The following is a 17,137-nucleotide window of genomic DNA, read 5'->3' as shown; positions in this document are numbered from 1 at the left end:
TGACAAATGAATTAACAAATAATGCAAGTACAAAGTATGCTGAACATGGATGGAAAAATAAAAACTGTAAATGGGTACAACATAGAAAAAAATCAATTTCCAATTAAAAAAAAGTCAAATTTAGATTAGAGGAAGACCAAATTCATAGAAGAAAGAGGACTAGAATGCCAAATCTCCTACTGCATCTGTGCTTTGTGCTGCAATCAATCTCACATTCAAAGTGCTGCCCCTCTTTTCTCCGATGCTGGCAAGACTTTCACGCAGGTTTTAAGTCGTTCATGTTCAGCATATTTCCTGTGCCGCTGGTACGACGGGGCAACATTCAAACTGCTGCGCTCCCACAATTTAACACTGCTGCTTTAATAAAAGTCTCTTCATTAATACACGAAAATAACCCCATCCTTGAATTCAGTGGTAGTTTTGGAGTTTCATTTCCTAAAGGAGCTCCCGTGAAGCCTCCTTGACATCTGCGAGCGTCTGCCTCTTTGTCTGGTCGGCGGCAGCAGTGGGAACACTGTGTTCCCTCCATGTTCCCTCAGACGGAGGAGTTCCCACAGAACCCCAACAGCCGCCCCTCCTCCTCTTTCTCCTTGACTTGATAAGACCACAACTGGCCCAGCTGCTTGTTCTCTGTTTAGAAAGAACGCATTTTGTTATTTCATGGTGTGGAAGGCTCGCATACTTTAGCAACTCTCTCCTCTGGGCTGCAGACGAAGAGAAATAATAAAAAACTGTGAGGTTGGTTGTTTTTTATCGTACCAGGGAAAATTGCAGCGTGACCACAGCTGCTATCATCCCCCCTCCGTCCCCTCTGCCATTGCCGGCGAGTGTCACATCACGATCGCCATGGCATGTGTGTGTCTGTGTGTGAGCGCGCTCGCTCCACAAAGAGCGTTGGGAGGAATGCTTGAGGTTACATAAGAGGCGAGTGGGTGTGGAGTCCAGCTGGAGCAGCTTACAGCCTGACACAGGCCCTCCCTGGAAGAGAACAATCCCCCCCCGGCACTACCCCTCCTTCTTCCTGCCCTCTTTCTCCCGCAGCTCACACACATGTAAGTCTTTCCCATTACAAACTGCGTTTGTGGGTCAGCTCAACCTCCCGTCATGTGTGCATTTAATCAGGTCTTGCAGGTCTGGTGCTGCGCCACAGATCACCTTTGGCTGTGTGTTTTTAAAAGGCGAGCCTGCCAGAAGGAAAAGAAACTGAGTAAAAACTGGAATCCCTCTTTAAAATAAAAATAAAAAATCCATTGGCAGGCCAAAGTCAAATTTCACTTCAAGTGCAACGTTGCATTTCACAATAAGGATCAATACCAGCGATTGATGACTCGAGGCCGTCACGTTTCCCTGTTTGGATTGAGTGTTGTTGTGGCTTTGACTTAAAAACAGATTGATGAATGTGATGAACTTGCAAAGAGCAACAAACGAGAGGGCAAACGAGAGAAATTCCACTTGTTTCTCAATGTGCATCAATTTTGGGAAACAGTTTTTTTTTTTTTTTCAATGTTTGTGAAAATCTGTTTCTGCAGAGCAGCTTAAGCTTTCCAAGAGGTTCTCGTTCTAGTCTTTAAAAAAGTAAATACAGATTTCACTTTGTTAACGATGCATTAGAATACGCAAAGGCTCCTCTGCAGAGTCTGTAAAACACTTGGACGTGGTGTAGAAGTTGAGGCAACTGGACTGGTTTTGCTCTTGAAGGCGTTTGGCCTCTCATCTGCATGAGCACAAATTAAGGAATAGAATTTAAATTGGACCAAAAAAAAAAAAAAAAAAAAGCCTGCTGAAATGCAATGTTTATTGTATTTTATCCATTGCTGATAAAAACAGCAATGGATGACTGTTACAGCACATCCAAACATTTAAACAAAACTTGTCAAAATAGCATTAAAAATGAAAAAAGAATGGCCAGTGTGGACGTGTGGACGTGCTGTTGGTGTGGAGTTGTCCTCACGGCGCCGAGCCGCCGTGCGCACAGGTTGCTGAGTGGAGCTGAGCTGGTTATCACAGGCAGGTACGCGATAAACATCAGCCGCTCTCTCTGTGTGACACGGTCAGCGGTTGCCACGACCAGATAGCAGACGGGAGTTCTCTGCAGGTCAGCACCCGCGTCCAGCCCGAGGCGGAGGCTGAATCTAATCTAATCTCCGAGACAATGACATGGCTGTGTGCACGAGCGCGCCCGCGAGCGTGCACGGAGCACAATCCATGGACAGCAGCGGGGATCACACAGGCCCACATCACAGTGCGGTGCGGTGCGGTGCAGGGTGTGTTTGCCAGTGGGTGTTTACACAATGATGCTTCTCATTCAACTCCCCCCCCCAAAAAAAAAGTGCCCTGGGGAGGTTCATGCTCATGCATTTTCTGGTTGTTCAAATTTGATTTAGGATATCATGTGGTGCACCAGAGGATTAATTGTTGGTAGCACGGTTGACACTAACTTCGCACAGCCTTGCAAGGAAAGTCTGGTACATCACTAATCCATCAAAGTGGATCAAAGTCAGTCTTGAACTGGAATTTTGAGATTAAAACAAGAACAAAAACAACTCTTTATTTTCTCAGTAGAAAGAATTTTGTATTTTTGCTACAATCTGGCTTTGGTCAGAATTTCTTTTCTTCTTCATTTAACCGGCCGAGCCATGGCTTATACAAATGCCTTCTACGGGCTCTTAAAAAGTTGGTTGTATAACACTTTGGCAAACAGTACAGAATTTCTCACCTAAACAAGAAAGCGCATGCTGATTGCAAAGATAAAAGATGATACTAGTCAGACAACAGCACCCATGTACCTGCTGTTTGTTTTGACCTCTGTCCGCTAAGTTAAAACTTCAACAGCCATTTATTATGTTGCACGTACATCCGCCCCGGTACCTCTGACACTTTAATAGCTCCCAGCCGTGACTCATTGCTCTATTTCAACGCCTGTTCACAAATACAGGAAACCGTTTCTTACCAACAAAGGAAATTTCGCATGTTTGGGTATTCTGCATGTCTTCAGTGTCTTGCCAGTGGAGCGCTTATGGGGAGAAAACAGTGTTTGGAAAGAGTAAGTCTTTCAGGAGTCGGTTGCACGAGTCGTCTGTCAACAATCACAATCACAATCAGGCGGATCAATCAGATTTCCTTCCGCGAGCTGACCCAAATAACAGCAGGCTGATTTTTTTTTTCCTATTAGTGCGAGTGACAACATGAGTTGGATGTTGCTGTCCTTTGGCAAAGGTTTAGCTCTGCCAAAGCCGTTTGGTGGACGAGAGAAAAAAAACCTTTTCTACTTAGAAAAGCCTTCCGTGCTGTTTTGTTTTATTCCAGTCCTCAGTAAAACGACCAGAACGCCTGGTACACCTCGCTAATTGTCTCATTTAGTTTCAGTGGCAGCAGCTTGTTGCAGTACCTTTTTTCACTTTCTCTTCTTCCACATCGTATGCTTTCATTTCAACTTAAAAAAAAAAAAAACAACAGCCTGATGGGTTTCACCAGCATGGCTTTTGTTCAGAATGTTTCAAGAAGGACCTGCTAGCTTTCAGATTCCAGAAATCTCAGTGATTGGCGGCTACTGCCCTGAATTTGCACTCAAATAATGAACACTTTTAGAAGCAACATGTTTCACCTCAGTGTCTCTCCTGCTGTCTTCGTTTTCAAATGACCTTAGGGCCACACTGTTGCATTGTGTCCTTGACTCGCCGTCTCTACGTCGGTGCCAGGAGCATTGGCTGCATGCAGGTGCGAAGTGGATGTCTGGGCACAGTCGACATCATTGCAATGCGTCGCGGTGCCATTCTCTCTCTTGTTTATATTTAGAGCTCCGGGAGTGAGAAGAGAGCCGAAGATAAAACTGGACCATAAACCTTAGGATGCACTTTGACTTATTGTTGTTTCCACCGACCGATATGAAGCAGACTCCTGCTGCCTGCCCTGGCAGTGGAGGAGAGACACTGCATTGATCGAGAAGCTGCAGATGAAAACAAGTGGTGCGACGGTGACTCGGGCCGGAACGCTCCATTTCAGTCAGTTCACAGGGTTCGTTGGTTTGTGTTTAAGATTCTGATCAGCTTCTCGAGAAAAGGGCATTACAGCGAGTGGTTTTTGAATAAAAGGGGGGACGGAGAGAAAAGGAAGTGCCCGGGCTGAATCATTACATGCGAGTGCAGTGAGCGGGACTTCCTGTTTCCATGGTTCTGTTTCAGAGCGGTTATGTAACCCTGCGCTTAGTGCTGCTAACGGAGACAAACAGCTTTTGCTTGGCAGGAGCAAATAAAGCGAAGGAGGAACCTCCTGACAGCCTGGCCGTGTTTATCAGAACAGATTCTCAAATAGTGATCAGTCTACCACAAAATGATAAACAGCGGCGGAACAGGCCAGATAACCCTGTGTTTGATCACATTTAAATCGTCATCGGCAGAGAATAAGGTGACAAAGAGCAAACATTTAACATTAGAAGCTCCCATATATAACATTTTTAAATCTTCCAGTGAAGCAATTTGATGTGACTTTTTTTTTCCCGAGCAGAAATAAAACTAGGCATCTGTTTACAGCCTCCGGAGACAATTTTTAAAATCCAGTTGCTAAAACCGGTCCTGTGTTGGACTTTCCATGTTTGGAAAGGGGCAAAAACCAGACGAGAGGATCAGGCGGGGTGTATACACTGCATGAGGGGTGTAGTCACTTTACATAGAAAAAGTATCAGTGCTCTTTGTGACATCACAAAGGGATGTTCTTCAGAGCAGTGGGTCCTAAGACACTTTCTGAAAATGTCATTTCTTTCCCCAGAAATTTTCAGAAAGTGTATTCAGAAAAATGAAGCTACGCACAGATTTTCCTTATTTCAGGGAGGTGTCAAAAAGCTTTATTGGTAGCAAGTGAATATTGCATAACTAGGGACCTTGAAGGAGTCGTCTGTGTTTTGTTGCTTTCTCCCACTTCCCCTTTGTGTCTGTGTGGACCGACAATGCTGAGCCCCAGCCGACAGCCAGGCTGGCCTCCCTTCCTTCTTTGCATGTCAGTCTGTCAGTAGGTCTTGAGCAAACTTGCCCTTATTTTCCACCAATCGCACGCCATTGGCCTACTACCCAGGCATCCAATGAGGGCCCAGACGTGACAGGGGCTTGTTCAGCAGAGGGCGGCCCTCCGAGAGCTCAACTGCCCACATGATGTAATAAGGCCCCAATTTACAGGACAGTCAAAAATTCCCCGCTTTGAAATACAATCCTCTGGAACAGCCCGGACCATCCTGTTGCAACCGGGATGTTTACCGCAAACAACCGCAAACACAATTATTTATGAGCCCATTAGTGCAAAGTTTCGATACAGCTTTAAAGATTTTTTTTTTTTTAGAACCATTACTTTAAAAGAAAAGGAAAAAAAAAAAACAATCAGCCGAGCCATTCCGCCCACAGTTTGGAATGCGACAGCCCCATGTTTTCCCCTCTGGATGGTGAACTGTAGTAACCCTTTGGGGGATTCACAGGTTCCAGTGTAGAGTAAGTACCATTTGTACCGGAGGGAGTGGGGGTGGGGGGGCATGTAAGGGGCTCAGGGGTAAGTGCAACGGAACATTTCCGTGTTTTACAGTCACTCTGAGGAATGACACGCCCTGAGCTCGACCCTCTACTCACACTGTCAGATGTGGAAAACGGCTTTAAATTTAGATGTTATACAAAAAATTTCATTGTTGTTGTTGTTGTTGTTGTTTTTACCGGTTACAAATTAATGCTTCTATCAGGCCAATTTAAAAACCATTTACAGTTCACCTTCAGCTCATCACCTTTAAAATATGTTGTTGTTGTCCAAGACTGGAATGATATGTTTTAACCGAACATCCCTTTTTTGTTTGGTGAATCAGTCATATTCTACTCATATTTTGCGGGAGTTTCTTGTTTTGTTTCTTTTGGCAGCCTCATCAAATGGCCTTGTGTCAATGTTATCCTGTTATTCATGTGTGATGTTGCGTAAACGGCCAAGCCCCCTCAGCCAGCCAAGCCCCCAAAAGTCAAAAGCAACATGTTATTATCACAAGCGCAGGGCAAACGGGCTGCCGATCGATTGCCGCTCGGATCACTTTGTTTGCCGTCGTTGCTGCCCCCTAGTGGACGGATTCAAACCAACGCGTCCGTCCGGCGAACGGGTTTCGACACGACCTGGGCATGTAGCTCCTCAAACTGAACCGCGCAGTTCACCTTGAAATGTAGAGGTGCGAGTGCAGCCTTGTTCGCCCAAACCAAACACGGCCTTCAGCTGACACCAAGTCACTGGTTATCCCAGGCCGAGTTGGGCCATGACTGGGAAAACCACGGGGCATTTCAGTGGGCTGGGCTGGCCCTGGTAGCGGTAGTAGCTGCGTTGTTTACGCAAAAACACCTCGGAAACAAGCAAGTGGACCTTGAAATTAAAATGCTGGTCAGCATTCAAAATGTGAAGGCATAGATGTAATTGGATAAGGTCAATATTCAGACACTGCCCAGTGCCCACCACTGCTGCAGGTTTAAAACAATAGTTGAGGGGGGGGGGCATGATTTATATTACACCTGCTCTGCTGTTTGTATTGTACATTCTGACTTTCCTTCAACGTGTCAGCGGCGGAGCTCAACCCAGGTGATGTTGAAACGGCGCCAGTGTGAGCGCTTAGCGCGTATCCAATTCAATTCTAGAAGGAAACCCTGTTATGTAATTACCTTAATAGAATAAGTGAATCAGGGCCGTCAGCACCAGATATAGACCAGCGGGGGTTTAGTGTTCCAATTAAAACCACTATTTGTGACCTATATTAGTGATCCAACGGGGAACTATGACTCAGAGCCATCCCAGACCTATTCCTGTTAGCAGCCAAATCCAAACGTCATTTCACACGGTTGAGTCTCGTCATCTTAAATATCTTTTATTAGTTTGTGACTTCAAACCAAGACATCATTGATTGTCAACACAAAATCAGTTTTTAGCACCAGTACAATAAAACTGTACTTTAGCTTCTTCTTCTTCTTGAAATACTGTTTTTTTTAACAGGGGAGGGGCAAGTGGGAGGAGGGGGAAACAAAAAAATTCAGAATAAAGGGATAGTAAGTAAATTTTTCAAAATGAAGCACCAACCATACAAAGCATTTTTTCTTTTTTCATATATAAGCTCATCAGAGATACACAAGAGGTCAAATATATTAATGACTATTAAATTAAGCACAACAAACAGTGTAAATAAAACACTGCAACACAAAAAAGCACTCTGGGATCTAGAAACACTGTGTGGCGACAGTCGTGGCTACGGTGGGGGGGAGGGCGTCTCCGACTCCTCAGAGACGCTTTCTGTTTTTTTTTTTGTTTTTTTGTCTCTCCCTCTTTCTCTCTCGGAGCATCAGGATCCACAGGATTCTGAGTCACTGTGATGAGGAGTGGAACCCGGGGCGTGGAGAACGCTTCTAATCTGTCTAGTTCTGTAAACAAACTCTCAATCTGAAGGTCCGCGGAGGCGCGATGCCACGCTGGGACTCGCAAGGGGGCGGGGGAGGGAATAAACAAACATCGTAGGTCCGTCCAGTGATCATCATCTCTAGTGGATGAGGGGAAAAATCTAAATATGGAGCTCAGGCGAGTGGGGGAGGGGGAGGGTGGTGGGGGGGGTGGACTGAGGTTCTGTTGTCAGTGGATGACTATCTTTGAATATTATGTGCCATGATCTTCTCTCCGCAGGTCTCCCAAATGGGCAAAAGGAACCATTCGGAACCAATGTCCTTCCTCGCTTTAAGCCTCTTAAGCTCAAGAGTCCAAGATAAAAAGCCTTGGATTATCTCCCGTTGAAAAATATCACTTTTCCCCCCTCAGGAGCAAACTGGGAGGGAAAAAAAAAGAAAAAAAAAAGGTCCAAACATAATTCATCTTTTGCCACGATAATACGTTAATATAGCCAAATGTGTTCACCCTGATGGCAAGATATACACATACACTACCATGTACAGAAGCAATCCATAAAAAAAGGGAGTTTTGCCCGACAGTTCTGATTTATTCAAATATACTTGGAGATAGGAACCTGAAGGCTGCGCTTGGGCGCCGACCACTCAAGTCTCTGTGATCGTGAAGTCACCTTCTGTCTGAGGTCAAAGGTTATAAGTGGAGTGTCAACTCGTACTGGGGCTCGGGAGTTGAACTCGCACCCTGGTCTAAAGATGGACGGAGCGGCTCCCTTTGAGCTCTGGCGTGCAGGGGAAGGACCGAAGGAAGAAAAGAAAACTAAAACAGTCATCGCAGCCGAGACTACCGGCTGCAGAGCTTCCCTGTGTTGGCCTGAACCTCCTCCTGGTCCTCGTCCTCCTCCAGGATGTGGATGGTGGAGCCCAGAAGTCTCTGCAGCTCCGGCACGCATCGCACCAGCTCCACTAGTCCCTCCTCCTCCTCCTTCTTCTTCTGCTCTTCCCCTTCCTTCCCCTCCTCCTCTTCCTCCTCCTCGTCCTCCTCTTCCTCCTCGTCTGCGTCCTCCTTGTTCTTGTCTTTGCAAGGCAAAGACAAAGATGAGCTCACCTGGCTCACCGACACCTGTTTCCTTAGCTCGGAGGCCAGCAGGCTCACCACCTCCAGGTGTGGGTAGCGAGCGAGGAAGATCCGTCCCGACATTTTGAGGCGCTTCAGGACGTCAGTCAGGAGGAACCAGTTGCAAAATCTGCAGGGTGGAAACAACATAGGTGTCTAAAGTTTGGAAAAACTAAAATTTCGTAATTTCAAAGTTAGTCAGAGTCCGACAGTTTTCCTTTATTTTTATTTTCCAAATCAATCTTTTGCAGACTCACCCCTGCGTTACAGACACTTGAACGTGAAAACAGGGCAGCAGAGGCTCGGACGAGAACTCGAACAGGAGACAGTCTTTGTCCGTGTCGTCCGTCTTGCGCGACGCCACCGCCGCTTCCTGCTCCTCCTCCTCCTCCTGATTCTGGTCGGACAGCAGGAAGTCCCAGCACGGCTCCTGCTCCGTCTCTGCAAACACCAGGCCCACAGGGAGACAAGTGAGGGGGGCAGAAAAAAAAAAATCTGTTCCAGTAATGTGCGGGTGTTTGTCTCCCTCTAGTGGAGAAAACACACGCTCTTTATTACAGATTACTGAAAATCTCCTCAAAGGAATTTTAAGTTAATTTTGAGAAGTCTAAGGCAAGACACTTTGTGAATTTTTAAATTAACGTTAAGAAAAGACAGACATTACTATTTGTCGAAACTAAATGGTTAAAATCAATAACAGGGACGTTTAAATACACATAAACGCTGCTAAATGTAACCTCACTCTGCCACAAAAGTGGAGAATGATTCACAAGTTGAATTATTAAACCGTGTTGGAACAGCAGAGATCTGAGCCAACCACTGGAATAATGACGTTTTTCGGCTGCAAATCCTTCACTGATATCGAGACATAAAATTTTAATCATTTCTCCGCTGCCGCCGAATCAGACGTGTTAGCGGCACACAAGTGTGTGAACAATGCGGACAATCGCATGTCTGTCCTTCTCATCGCAGTTAAAACAGAAGTTTGTCATTTGTGAGGGAAGCAGCGGTTCTCCGCTCTCTCCCACCACCTGATCCCACTCTTCCTCCCAGGGATGCGTGTCCCCCCCGCAGCTGTTTACAGCACCAACGCTGCTCAGCAAGGCAAACATCCCGTGAGCAAGCCCCCCCCCACCCCCCCAGCCCCCGCTTTTAATCACTTTTTACTACTGTGTTTGCTGACTGAGAGGGAGGGTGCGATCGACGCGGGGGACTGCGGAGCTGCTTACCGAACAGCGAGCTGCTGTAGAAGTCCCAGTGCGAGCTGGGATCCTCCTCCTTACGGCCTTCCAGGTCAGTGAAATAATCTGAAGGAGAAAGAGCAGGTTGAGAAGATAAAGAGCCACTAAAGCTACACTGACTGTGAGCGTAATGACCAAATCATGATCACAACCCATCCCGGCCAAACAGTGAAGATAAAACTCATCACTCATCAACAGTGACAGCAGCAGTAAGTCAGGAACACATAACAAAAACCACCAGATGTGAGCATAGGGACCAGAGTTAACACAAGAGGGGACTGTGAGGTACAATTTAGACACACAACATTGTCTTAAAACGTGTTGTCCAATCCAAAGATATATATCCAAAGATAAGCTACCCATTAATATAAGAGAGAGTCCGACTTTTACAACTTTTAAAGCACAACTCACAGGCTGGATATTAGACAAACAAACCTGTGAGCACCATGTTCGGAGTTGTTATGCCTATGGCTGGTACGTGTGCAATAGTGTAGGCATAGTTAATATGCGTGAATGTTATATTGTTGTATTTGTTTTATGTCAATTGTTCTTTTTATGGTAATTGTTGTATTGTTGGGGACTACAGATGAAATTTAGCAGCAGAGTGACTACTCATATACTCAGTGTTTATCAATATGCACTGTCCTGTCGAAATAAACTTATAAATAATCATAATAACAATGGCTGATTGCAGTCACATGTGCAGCTAACATCCAGGGCTCATTCCCTGAAATCCTCAAATTGTTTGGGTAAAACCTGATGCACATCTACTACAATTCACCAGCTACAATGTCACAGTGAAATGATCTGTTTGTGTTAGGTCTGTTTAAAACAGTACCAAAAGGAAGACAGCGTGTCCTTGATACAGCCCCCTCGCACATGTGAAACAGTTCCTGTTCCAGTTCCTGCGCGGACTTGCTGGGTCTTATTGTGGCTACCGCTCGGTGCTCCTAGGACGCCACACCAGTAATTAATCACTTCTCCAGTGAGTTGGGGAGCAGCGCTGCCTCTCACCAAGTCAGCCAAGTTTGCAGCCTTCTGAATGGCATAAAATTGAGATGGTCTTTTGTTGTTTGTCTCAACACAGAATGAATGGTTTGGTTTTCTTCAATGACTGCAGGGTGACATGGACTGTTCTTCCTGCAAGTGCTGACCTGATCAGAAAAAAGCTCCAAGACGGCACCGCATCAAGGTAGATTTACTAGTTTATTTACTGCGTCAAATGCGATTATTATTAATGTGTGTGCTGCGCTTGCAAACGCGAGTCTGCAACCTCATTCAAACGAGGGTTGTTGAAGCCTTTTACTCTGAGCTGAGGGAGGAACACCTACCTGTGAGGAAGGCCTTCATGCTGGCGCTGTGGGCCAGTTTGACTGGCGTGTGTCCGGAGTAGGTGGCCAGAGTCGGATCTGCGCCGTGATTCAGAAGCAGCCAGACGATCGGAAGGTTGTCGCTCGCCACCGCGTCGTGAAGAGGCCTGCGGAAAAGGGAAGTACCAGACGAGTTCAGTAATAACTTCAGCCTAGAACTGGATGTCTCAAATGTATGAAAGTTTAAAATAAAGACAGAAAATAAATGATCCACTTATTACAAGCTATAAATGAAAGTGTTAAAGCAGCGTTTAAAAAGCGGTTTGACGTTAAAAAAAAAAGAGAGGCTATTTTTATGTGAAAAGTCTGCGCTCAGTGGATCAGTCACATTGCAGGTTAAATCCACAATGATTGATTTAGACACTGGGATGCTTCAGGTATAAATGTTCCTTTAAAACATTAAACATTTTAATTTGAAAAGATGTTCTCCTGAAATTTACCACACCAAAATCAGTTAATTTTAAAAGTTTGACTCTTCTCCTGGGCCTAATTCGAGCAAATTTTCTCCTGGCTGTTACGTGAATCAAGTCTTCATTTCAAAATCATCTCATTCACAACTGGCTGCATATGGAGGCTGTCAGGCAATAATGAGGTGGTGACATAATATAAGGTATAAGGTCATGCTGGCCAATCAGAAGCCAGAAGAAAATCAGACAGTGGCACAATAGCAGAACAGGCCAAACAACAACAACAACGAAGTATAGACGGACAATGAAGCAGAGTTGCGGCATATGACCCTGAAATAGGAAGAAATGCAAGGAGATGCTTTCTGATGCCTCTGGTAGATGCACATAGCAAAGTCTCCCAGAAAGGTTACGGTTGGCACTGTTTTGGTCGTGCCTGCCATTTTATTCACTGTTGCTTAGCAGATAAACAAACATCACACACACTCAAGAAAGGTTGCAAACAAAAGCGGAAAGAAAACTTCATATATAGACGCAAACATGAAAGATTTTCAGGGGAAAAAAACACCCTGAAAGAGCGTTTTTATGAGAGCTCTGGGTTCAGTGACCTTAAGATTTGTCAACATGTGAACATAAATGTCACATAAAAAGCCAGGAGTATATAAAAAATACCCATGTACCAAGGCCCTGGACAAATAAGTTGAAAACATAATTTTCGCTGACGGCCACCGGGGCTTCACAACACCTAGTCAGAGGGCTGCAATTGGGATTTTAGAGAGAATGTACTGTTAAACCACTACTACTACTTGACAAAGACTGAAAAGTAGCGATCGTTTCGGTGTCCGGTCTATTTTCTTTCTAATGCGCGAGCCGCGAGCGAAAAAGCCAGAGGACAATGAAGAGTTTTCCAGCGCTGATAGAACGTTACAACTTTGCATCAGTGCGTGATCTACGCTGCGACTGGCGCGATATTATGACTTAGCGCACGCAACGCTCAACGTCGTCCCATGTGGCAGGTAGAAAATGTGAAGTTGTCACATGACTGATGTTGTTGATGTGGTCAATTTCATCAAAACAAGACCCCTGAAAGCGTGGCCATTCTCTGCACTTTGTGAAGAGATGGGAGCACAACATAAAGCTGTGTTGTTTCTAGCCCATGAGGAACCCCGAAACCCTAACCCTAATTCCATCAGTAACCCTAACCCTAATTCCAGCCTTATCGCTAACCCTAATGCCATGCAAGTCTATGGGGTCAAAAGTCAACTTTGTCCTAGAGACATGGGACCACTTGCAGGATCACCGGGATCCCTCAACACACAGCCACGTCAAATTTGGGGCTTCTGGCATGAAAAATTTTCTTCCTCCAAGGTGGGGCGTGACAGAGAAAGTTTGAGAACCACTGCGTTACACCAATTACAAGACTCATAGAATTATTGCAATATTCTTTTTTTTTCCCGGGCAACCAATTTGAACAGGCCGAAGCCGAGGCTGTAAATCAGGGACGGGGGCATAAGGGGGGAGGGGTTGTGCCTCACCGCGTTCCGTCCTGGGCGCTGCAGTTGACGTCGGCGCCGTGCTTCAGCAGCATCTGAACAATCTGGGTCCAACCTCGAGAGGACGCCTCGTGGAGGGCCGTGTAACCGGCATTGTCACGCCGATTAACCTCCCTGATGTCCTTCTCCAGGCAGTACTGAACCACGTCCTGCGGCACAGGGAGGAAAAAAAAAATTAAATAAACGTCAACGGGGGCGACACGCTCGGGCAGCGTTGCGGGATTTCGTGGCCGCACCTGATAGCCGAGGCGTGCGGCTCGCTGCAGCAGCGTCTCCCCGGCGTTTTTATTAACGATGAGCCGGCGGACCTCCGGGGGGACCGGCCTCTTTGGGGGAGACTCCGAGTCGCTGCCTCTCCCCGACGAGCCCCTCTTGCTGGACGGAGATAAGGCCGCGCTTTTCGGAGGGGGCGGCGGACTCGCCGCTCTTTTGCTCTCGCCGCCGCCGCCGCCGCCGCCGTCATCCAGTGCGACGGAGGCGGCGCGCTTCCCCAAAGAGCCGCGCTTGGCCGTCAGCTGAAGAGAAACAAAGTGAATCGTTGAGAAGTTTGGAGAGCATTTCCATTCGTATAAAAATCCTTTGGGTCATGCAGAGAGGCTATCGGCTCAGAAAAACAGCACATTTAGCCCTCTGTTTACAGCCCCCAGCAAAAACGCTGATAAAACATGATGCTTTCCTGGACCTTTCAAATGACTGGAAGGCGAGAAAAACAAGGCAGCCTTGAGACACTGAGTCATGGATCTTCATCATATCAGACAAATCAGTGGTTCTCAACTGGTGCAGTCTCAGAACCCAGGACCTAATCATGAAGTCGCAACTCAAATTTATTCCACAGCACTCAAATTTATTCCATCAAAATGGAAAAATAGTGCAACAATTCAGAATGCCTTCATCCAGTCATAATTACTAATACATAATATCCTATATTCTCATATCTTTGCACTGGCGAGGGTATCTGTGCCTTTTGTGATATCACAAAGGGCTGATTTCAAGCACACACTTTCTAGCAAGCTAGACACTCATGTTACCGTAACCATCAGCAAAGTGGGACCTTTAAGTAACGGCCCTGACCAAGTTCCCGACCTCTGCTTTATAAAACCTACTGCTATGATTCATGCCACGAAAAAACAGCCTTCATGTAACCACAGGAGGTTCATGAGTTCATGGTTAAACACCCGATCGACCGCACATGAAGAAGAGAGTCTGACCTTCTGGTCGTCACTGTCCGATAAATGCTTGCTTTTGAACTTCCTCTTCCCCGAAGGCTTGTCGTTGCCGTCTGGAGACGCATCGTTCTCCGAGTAGCGGGCCGAGCCCGAGCGAGTGCACGCCGTTCTCCGCGGGGGAGGGTCTGGGCTGGAGGCGGCAGGGCTCCCGCACCGAGGGGTCCGCGGGTCTGCGACCAACAGTTTGAGAGAAGGCGAGTAAATCCACCGACATCGGTCAAATGTGAAGATCATCTGTCTGGGCTGCGCTCACAGCAGGAACAGTTGCTGAAACTTAATAAGTAGCGACAAGTGGCCCGTCACACGCCGTCCCTGCCAGAGTGCTTTGTTGCTTTTTCTGGATAGCAGCCAAAAACGGATTAATGCATAATGCCAAAAAAAAACACAACAATTCAAGCTTGGCTGTTGGCTTTGCTAATACTCTGTGCGGTCCGGAAGTAAAAACGGTGACTAATAACCGATGCTAATTGTCAAATAGCATGGATCCAGTCTGACGATTGAAAAAAACAACAACAAAGTCATCTCACGCCCGACACACAGGCACCATGTTCTAAATATAGAATTAGACGATTTAGATTTTAACTGGTCAGGGATGGAATCATTCACACTGTTCTTATTAGTTTGATGAGTCAATCAGATTGTATTTGACTGTTCAAGGTGTCTCTGGGCTGCCATCTACTGGGAGTGGGTGGAAGTAGTCTAACAAATTGCCATCGCCGAGGTAATGAGTTGAAAGTCCCGGCATTCCTGCTTTCATACAAGCACATTTAATACAAGAGTGTTAAATGTGGAGAGGCTGTCCCAAAAATCATTTTCACTTTTTTGCAGTTCCATAAGGAAGCTGTCCTTGGAAAAAAAAATTGGGCAATAAAATATTGACCAAAGCTACTCAGAGCCTCGAGCCCCCGGTGCGCAGCAGGCTGCATATTGCTGAGCTCTACTGTCAGAAAGACAATTAACGATACTCCAGTGGAGGAAAATTAAATTACTTGGATTTGGTAATTAAAAAAGTACCTTCGACAAGTTTAACAAGGTCACTTTTAAAAGTATGTCCTGTTAATTACAACAAAAGCAGGGAGCGTCCACCCACACACTGGCATTCCTTCACAGGTGGAGGCTGTCGTATGCTTTTAAATAATCAGTTTATTAACCATCCATTAGCAAGTCGCATCTTCTGCTTCTAGAATCTGTGTGTATTTTACGGAGCCTCCACCGAACCTGTGTTTTCTAACTAGTCTGTCAGCAAACTCTCCAGGGATAAGTTCATCATTTGCTTCTTTTGCATTCTCCACTTTTGTTAAAACAAATAGGTCTGGAAGGCAGCCCTTTGTGATGTAACAAAGGGGTACGATACCTCCCCACATTAATGGGGACAACCCCTCGCTGCCTTTCTTTTTAAAATCACATTTGAAATACGTGCAAGTTCCAACAGAGGTTCAGTTTCAGCTCGAAGCTACAGCTGCTTTTCTGGAGGTGTTGAAAAAAAAAATCAAAGATTGTGAGGCATTCAAAATCAGTTCTGTTTCATATGGAGCAGGTGTTCATAACGGAAAAATTTAAGGATCCTCCGAAAAGAAATTTCAGTCCAACATATCTGACAGATGGCTGCTGTGCCGACTGGTGAAACACAGCGATGCTGCTCTGGCGTCTCCACGCTGAAGAGACTTCAAAGGCTCTCACATCAAGCCCACTCTGCTCTAAAGTCTTTCACGCGTTCAAACTTTTCCATGTAGCTCTGTGAAAAACCCTCTTGTCAATGTATTTTTTAGTTTTGAGGCAACAAAAAAAAAAGTTGAAAAATCGAAAGCGCACAACTGACCCGGTGATGTTTCAGCGTCCTGCCTGACGGAGTCCGACTCCTCGCCGTGCTCGGCGTCCTCCAGTTTGACCCGCTCCGTGATGTAGTCGCCGCTCTGGTACTTTTTGCTGCGACAGCGCTGCCGTTTCTTGCTCGCTGGAGGTGGCGGCGGAGGCGGAGGCGGAGGCGTCGTCGCCTCGTCCTCGGCCGCCTCGCCCTTGCCCTGGAGCGGGAGCTCTGGCAGGGGGTTGGAGCGAGGCCTCCCTCTGGGCCGGCGGGCCGGCTGGCCGGGGGTCAGGGCGGCGGGCGGGGAGGCCGCGGGTGGAGGGGGCGCTGGCGGGGGAGGGGAAGGCGTGGCGAAGCCCCACAGGTCCAGTCGGGCCTCGTCGGCTCGCCGCCGCCCCCTCCTCAGCCTGGGGAAGGAGCTCTCGGTGGAGTCGCTCTCGCGGTGCTGCTCCAGGGAGCTTTTCAGAGAGCCTGGAGTGTCCTGACCAGCGCTGCCGCCGTCTGGGGGACCAATGAAGACGATTCATTAGACAAACAAAAAAAGTTTTGAGAGAGATCTGCTGGAAGGGTTTCTATCGCCCCACAGGCCGTCGTTACTTCCAATCAAAGTTGGCTTGGTGGAGCCTAACGCCGTCGTAGCCTGGAGCTGAAAACCCAGCAGCTCCAGACTGCCAGTCTTAAGACGCCATTCAACATTTATCTGGTTAATAATAACCCAGTCGAGGAACTCGCACCGTGTGACCGATGAACTACATGGTTAAAAAAGTATTTGTGAAAGTTCCCTTTTTTAGGTATGACCCCAAAAATACCTCGGTATAAAAAAAAAGTTTTAGTTTAGGGTAAATTGAAACCTGCAACATGGACCCAGTCTGTGAGTGATTGTACCTGTTTGCTTGTGGTTTTGCTGTTCAGCCTTCCTGGGACTAATCCGGTCCCTCTGACCCGACTTGTTCCGCGGTGGGGAGGGCTGTCCCGCTGAAAGATTCTGCTCCAGCGCCGGCGAACATTGTTTCTTCTGCTGGAAAAACAAGGGA

The 17,137-nt window shown here is 46.6% G+C and overlaps 2 protein-coding genes across 7 annotated transcripts in view; one reads left to right on the top strand and one right to left on the bottom strand.

Moving 5' to 3' along the window:
• The window catches only part of tspan6 (tetraspanin 6), a 120,773-nt gene that overhangs the window by 12,885 nt on the left and 90,751 nt on the right, over positions 1-17,137 (top strand). The window lies entirely within an intron of this gene.
• The window catches only part of bcorl1 (BCL6 corepressor-like 1), a 28,130-nt gene continuing 17,840 nt past the window's right edge, over positions 6,848-17,137 (bottom strand). For 5 of the 6 annotated variants that reach the window (XM_076046594.1, XM_076046592.1, XM_076046593.1 and 2 more), the window contains exons 4-12: positions 16,989-17,121; positions 16,119-16,604; positions 14,282-14,469; positions 13,310-13,588; positions 13,056-13,222; positions 11,078-11,223; positions 9,735-9,812; positions 8,763-8,946; positions 6,848-8,635 (exon numbers count right to left, since the gene is read on the bottom strand). In XM_076046594.1, coding sequence (XP_075902709.1) covers positions 8,233-8,635; positions 8,763-8,946; positions 9,735-9,812; positions 11,078-11,223; positions 13,056-13,222; positions 13,310-13,588; positions 14,282-14,469; positions 16,119-16,604; positions 16,989-17,121 — 2,064 coding nt within the window. In that variant the 3' untranslated portion in view covers positions 6,848-8,232. The remainder of the gene's footprint in view (positions 8,636-8,762; positions 8,947-9,734; positions 9,813-11,077; positions 11,224-13,055; positions 13,223-13,309; positions 13,589-14,281; positions 14,470-16,118; positions 16,605-16,988; positions 17,122-17,137) is intronic. The other variant, XM_076046595.1, reaches the window with a different exon arrangement.

This window comes from Nelusetta ayraudi, unplaced genomic scaffold (genome assembly GCF_046127955.1).
Source record: "Nelusetta ayraudi isolate G7.1 ecotype Tasmania unplaced genomic scaffold, CSIRO-AGI_Nayr_v1 ptg000090l, whole genome shotgun sequence".
In the NCBI taxonomy this organism is placed as follows: domain Eukaryota; kingdom Metazoa; phylum Chordata; class Actinopteri; order Tetraodontiformes; family Monacanthidae; genus Nelusetta; species Nelusetta ayraudi.
The sequence above is the reverse complement of the archived record's forward strand: the minus strand, read 5'-3'. Positions and strand labels throughout refer to the sequence as shown.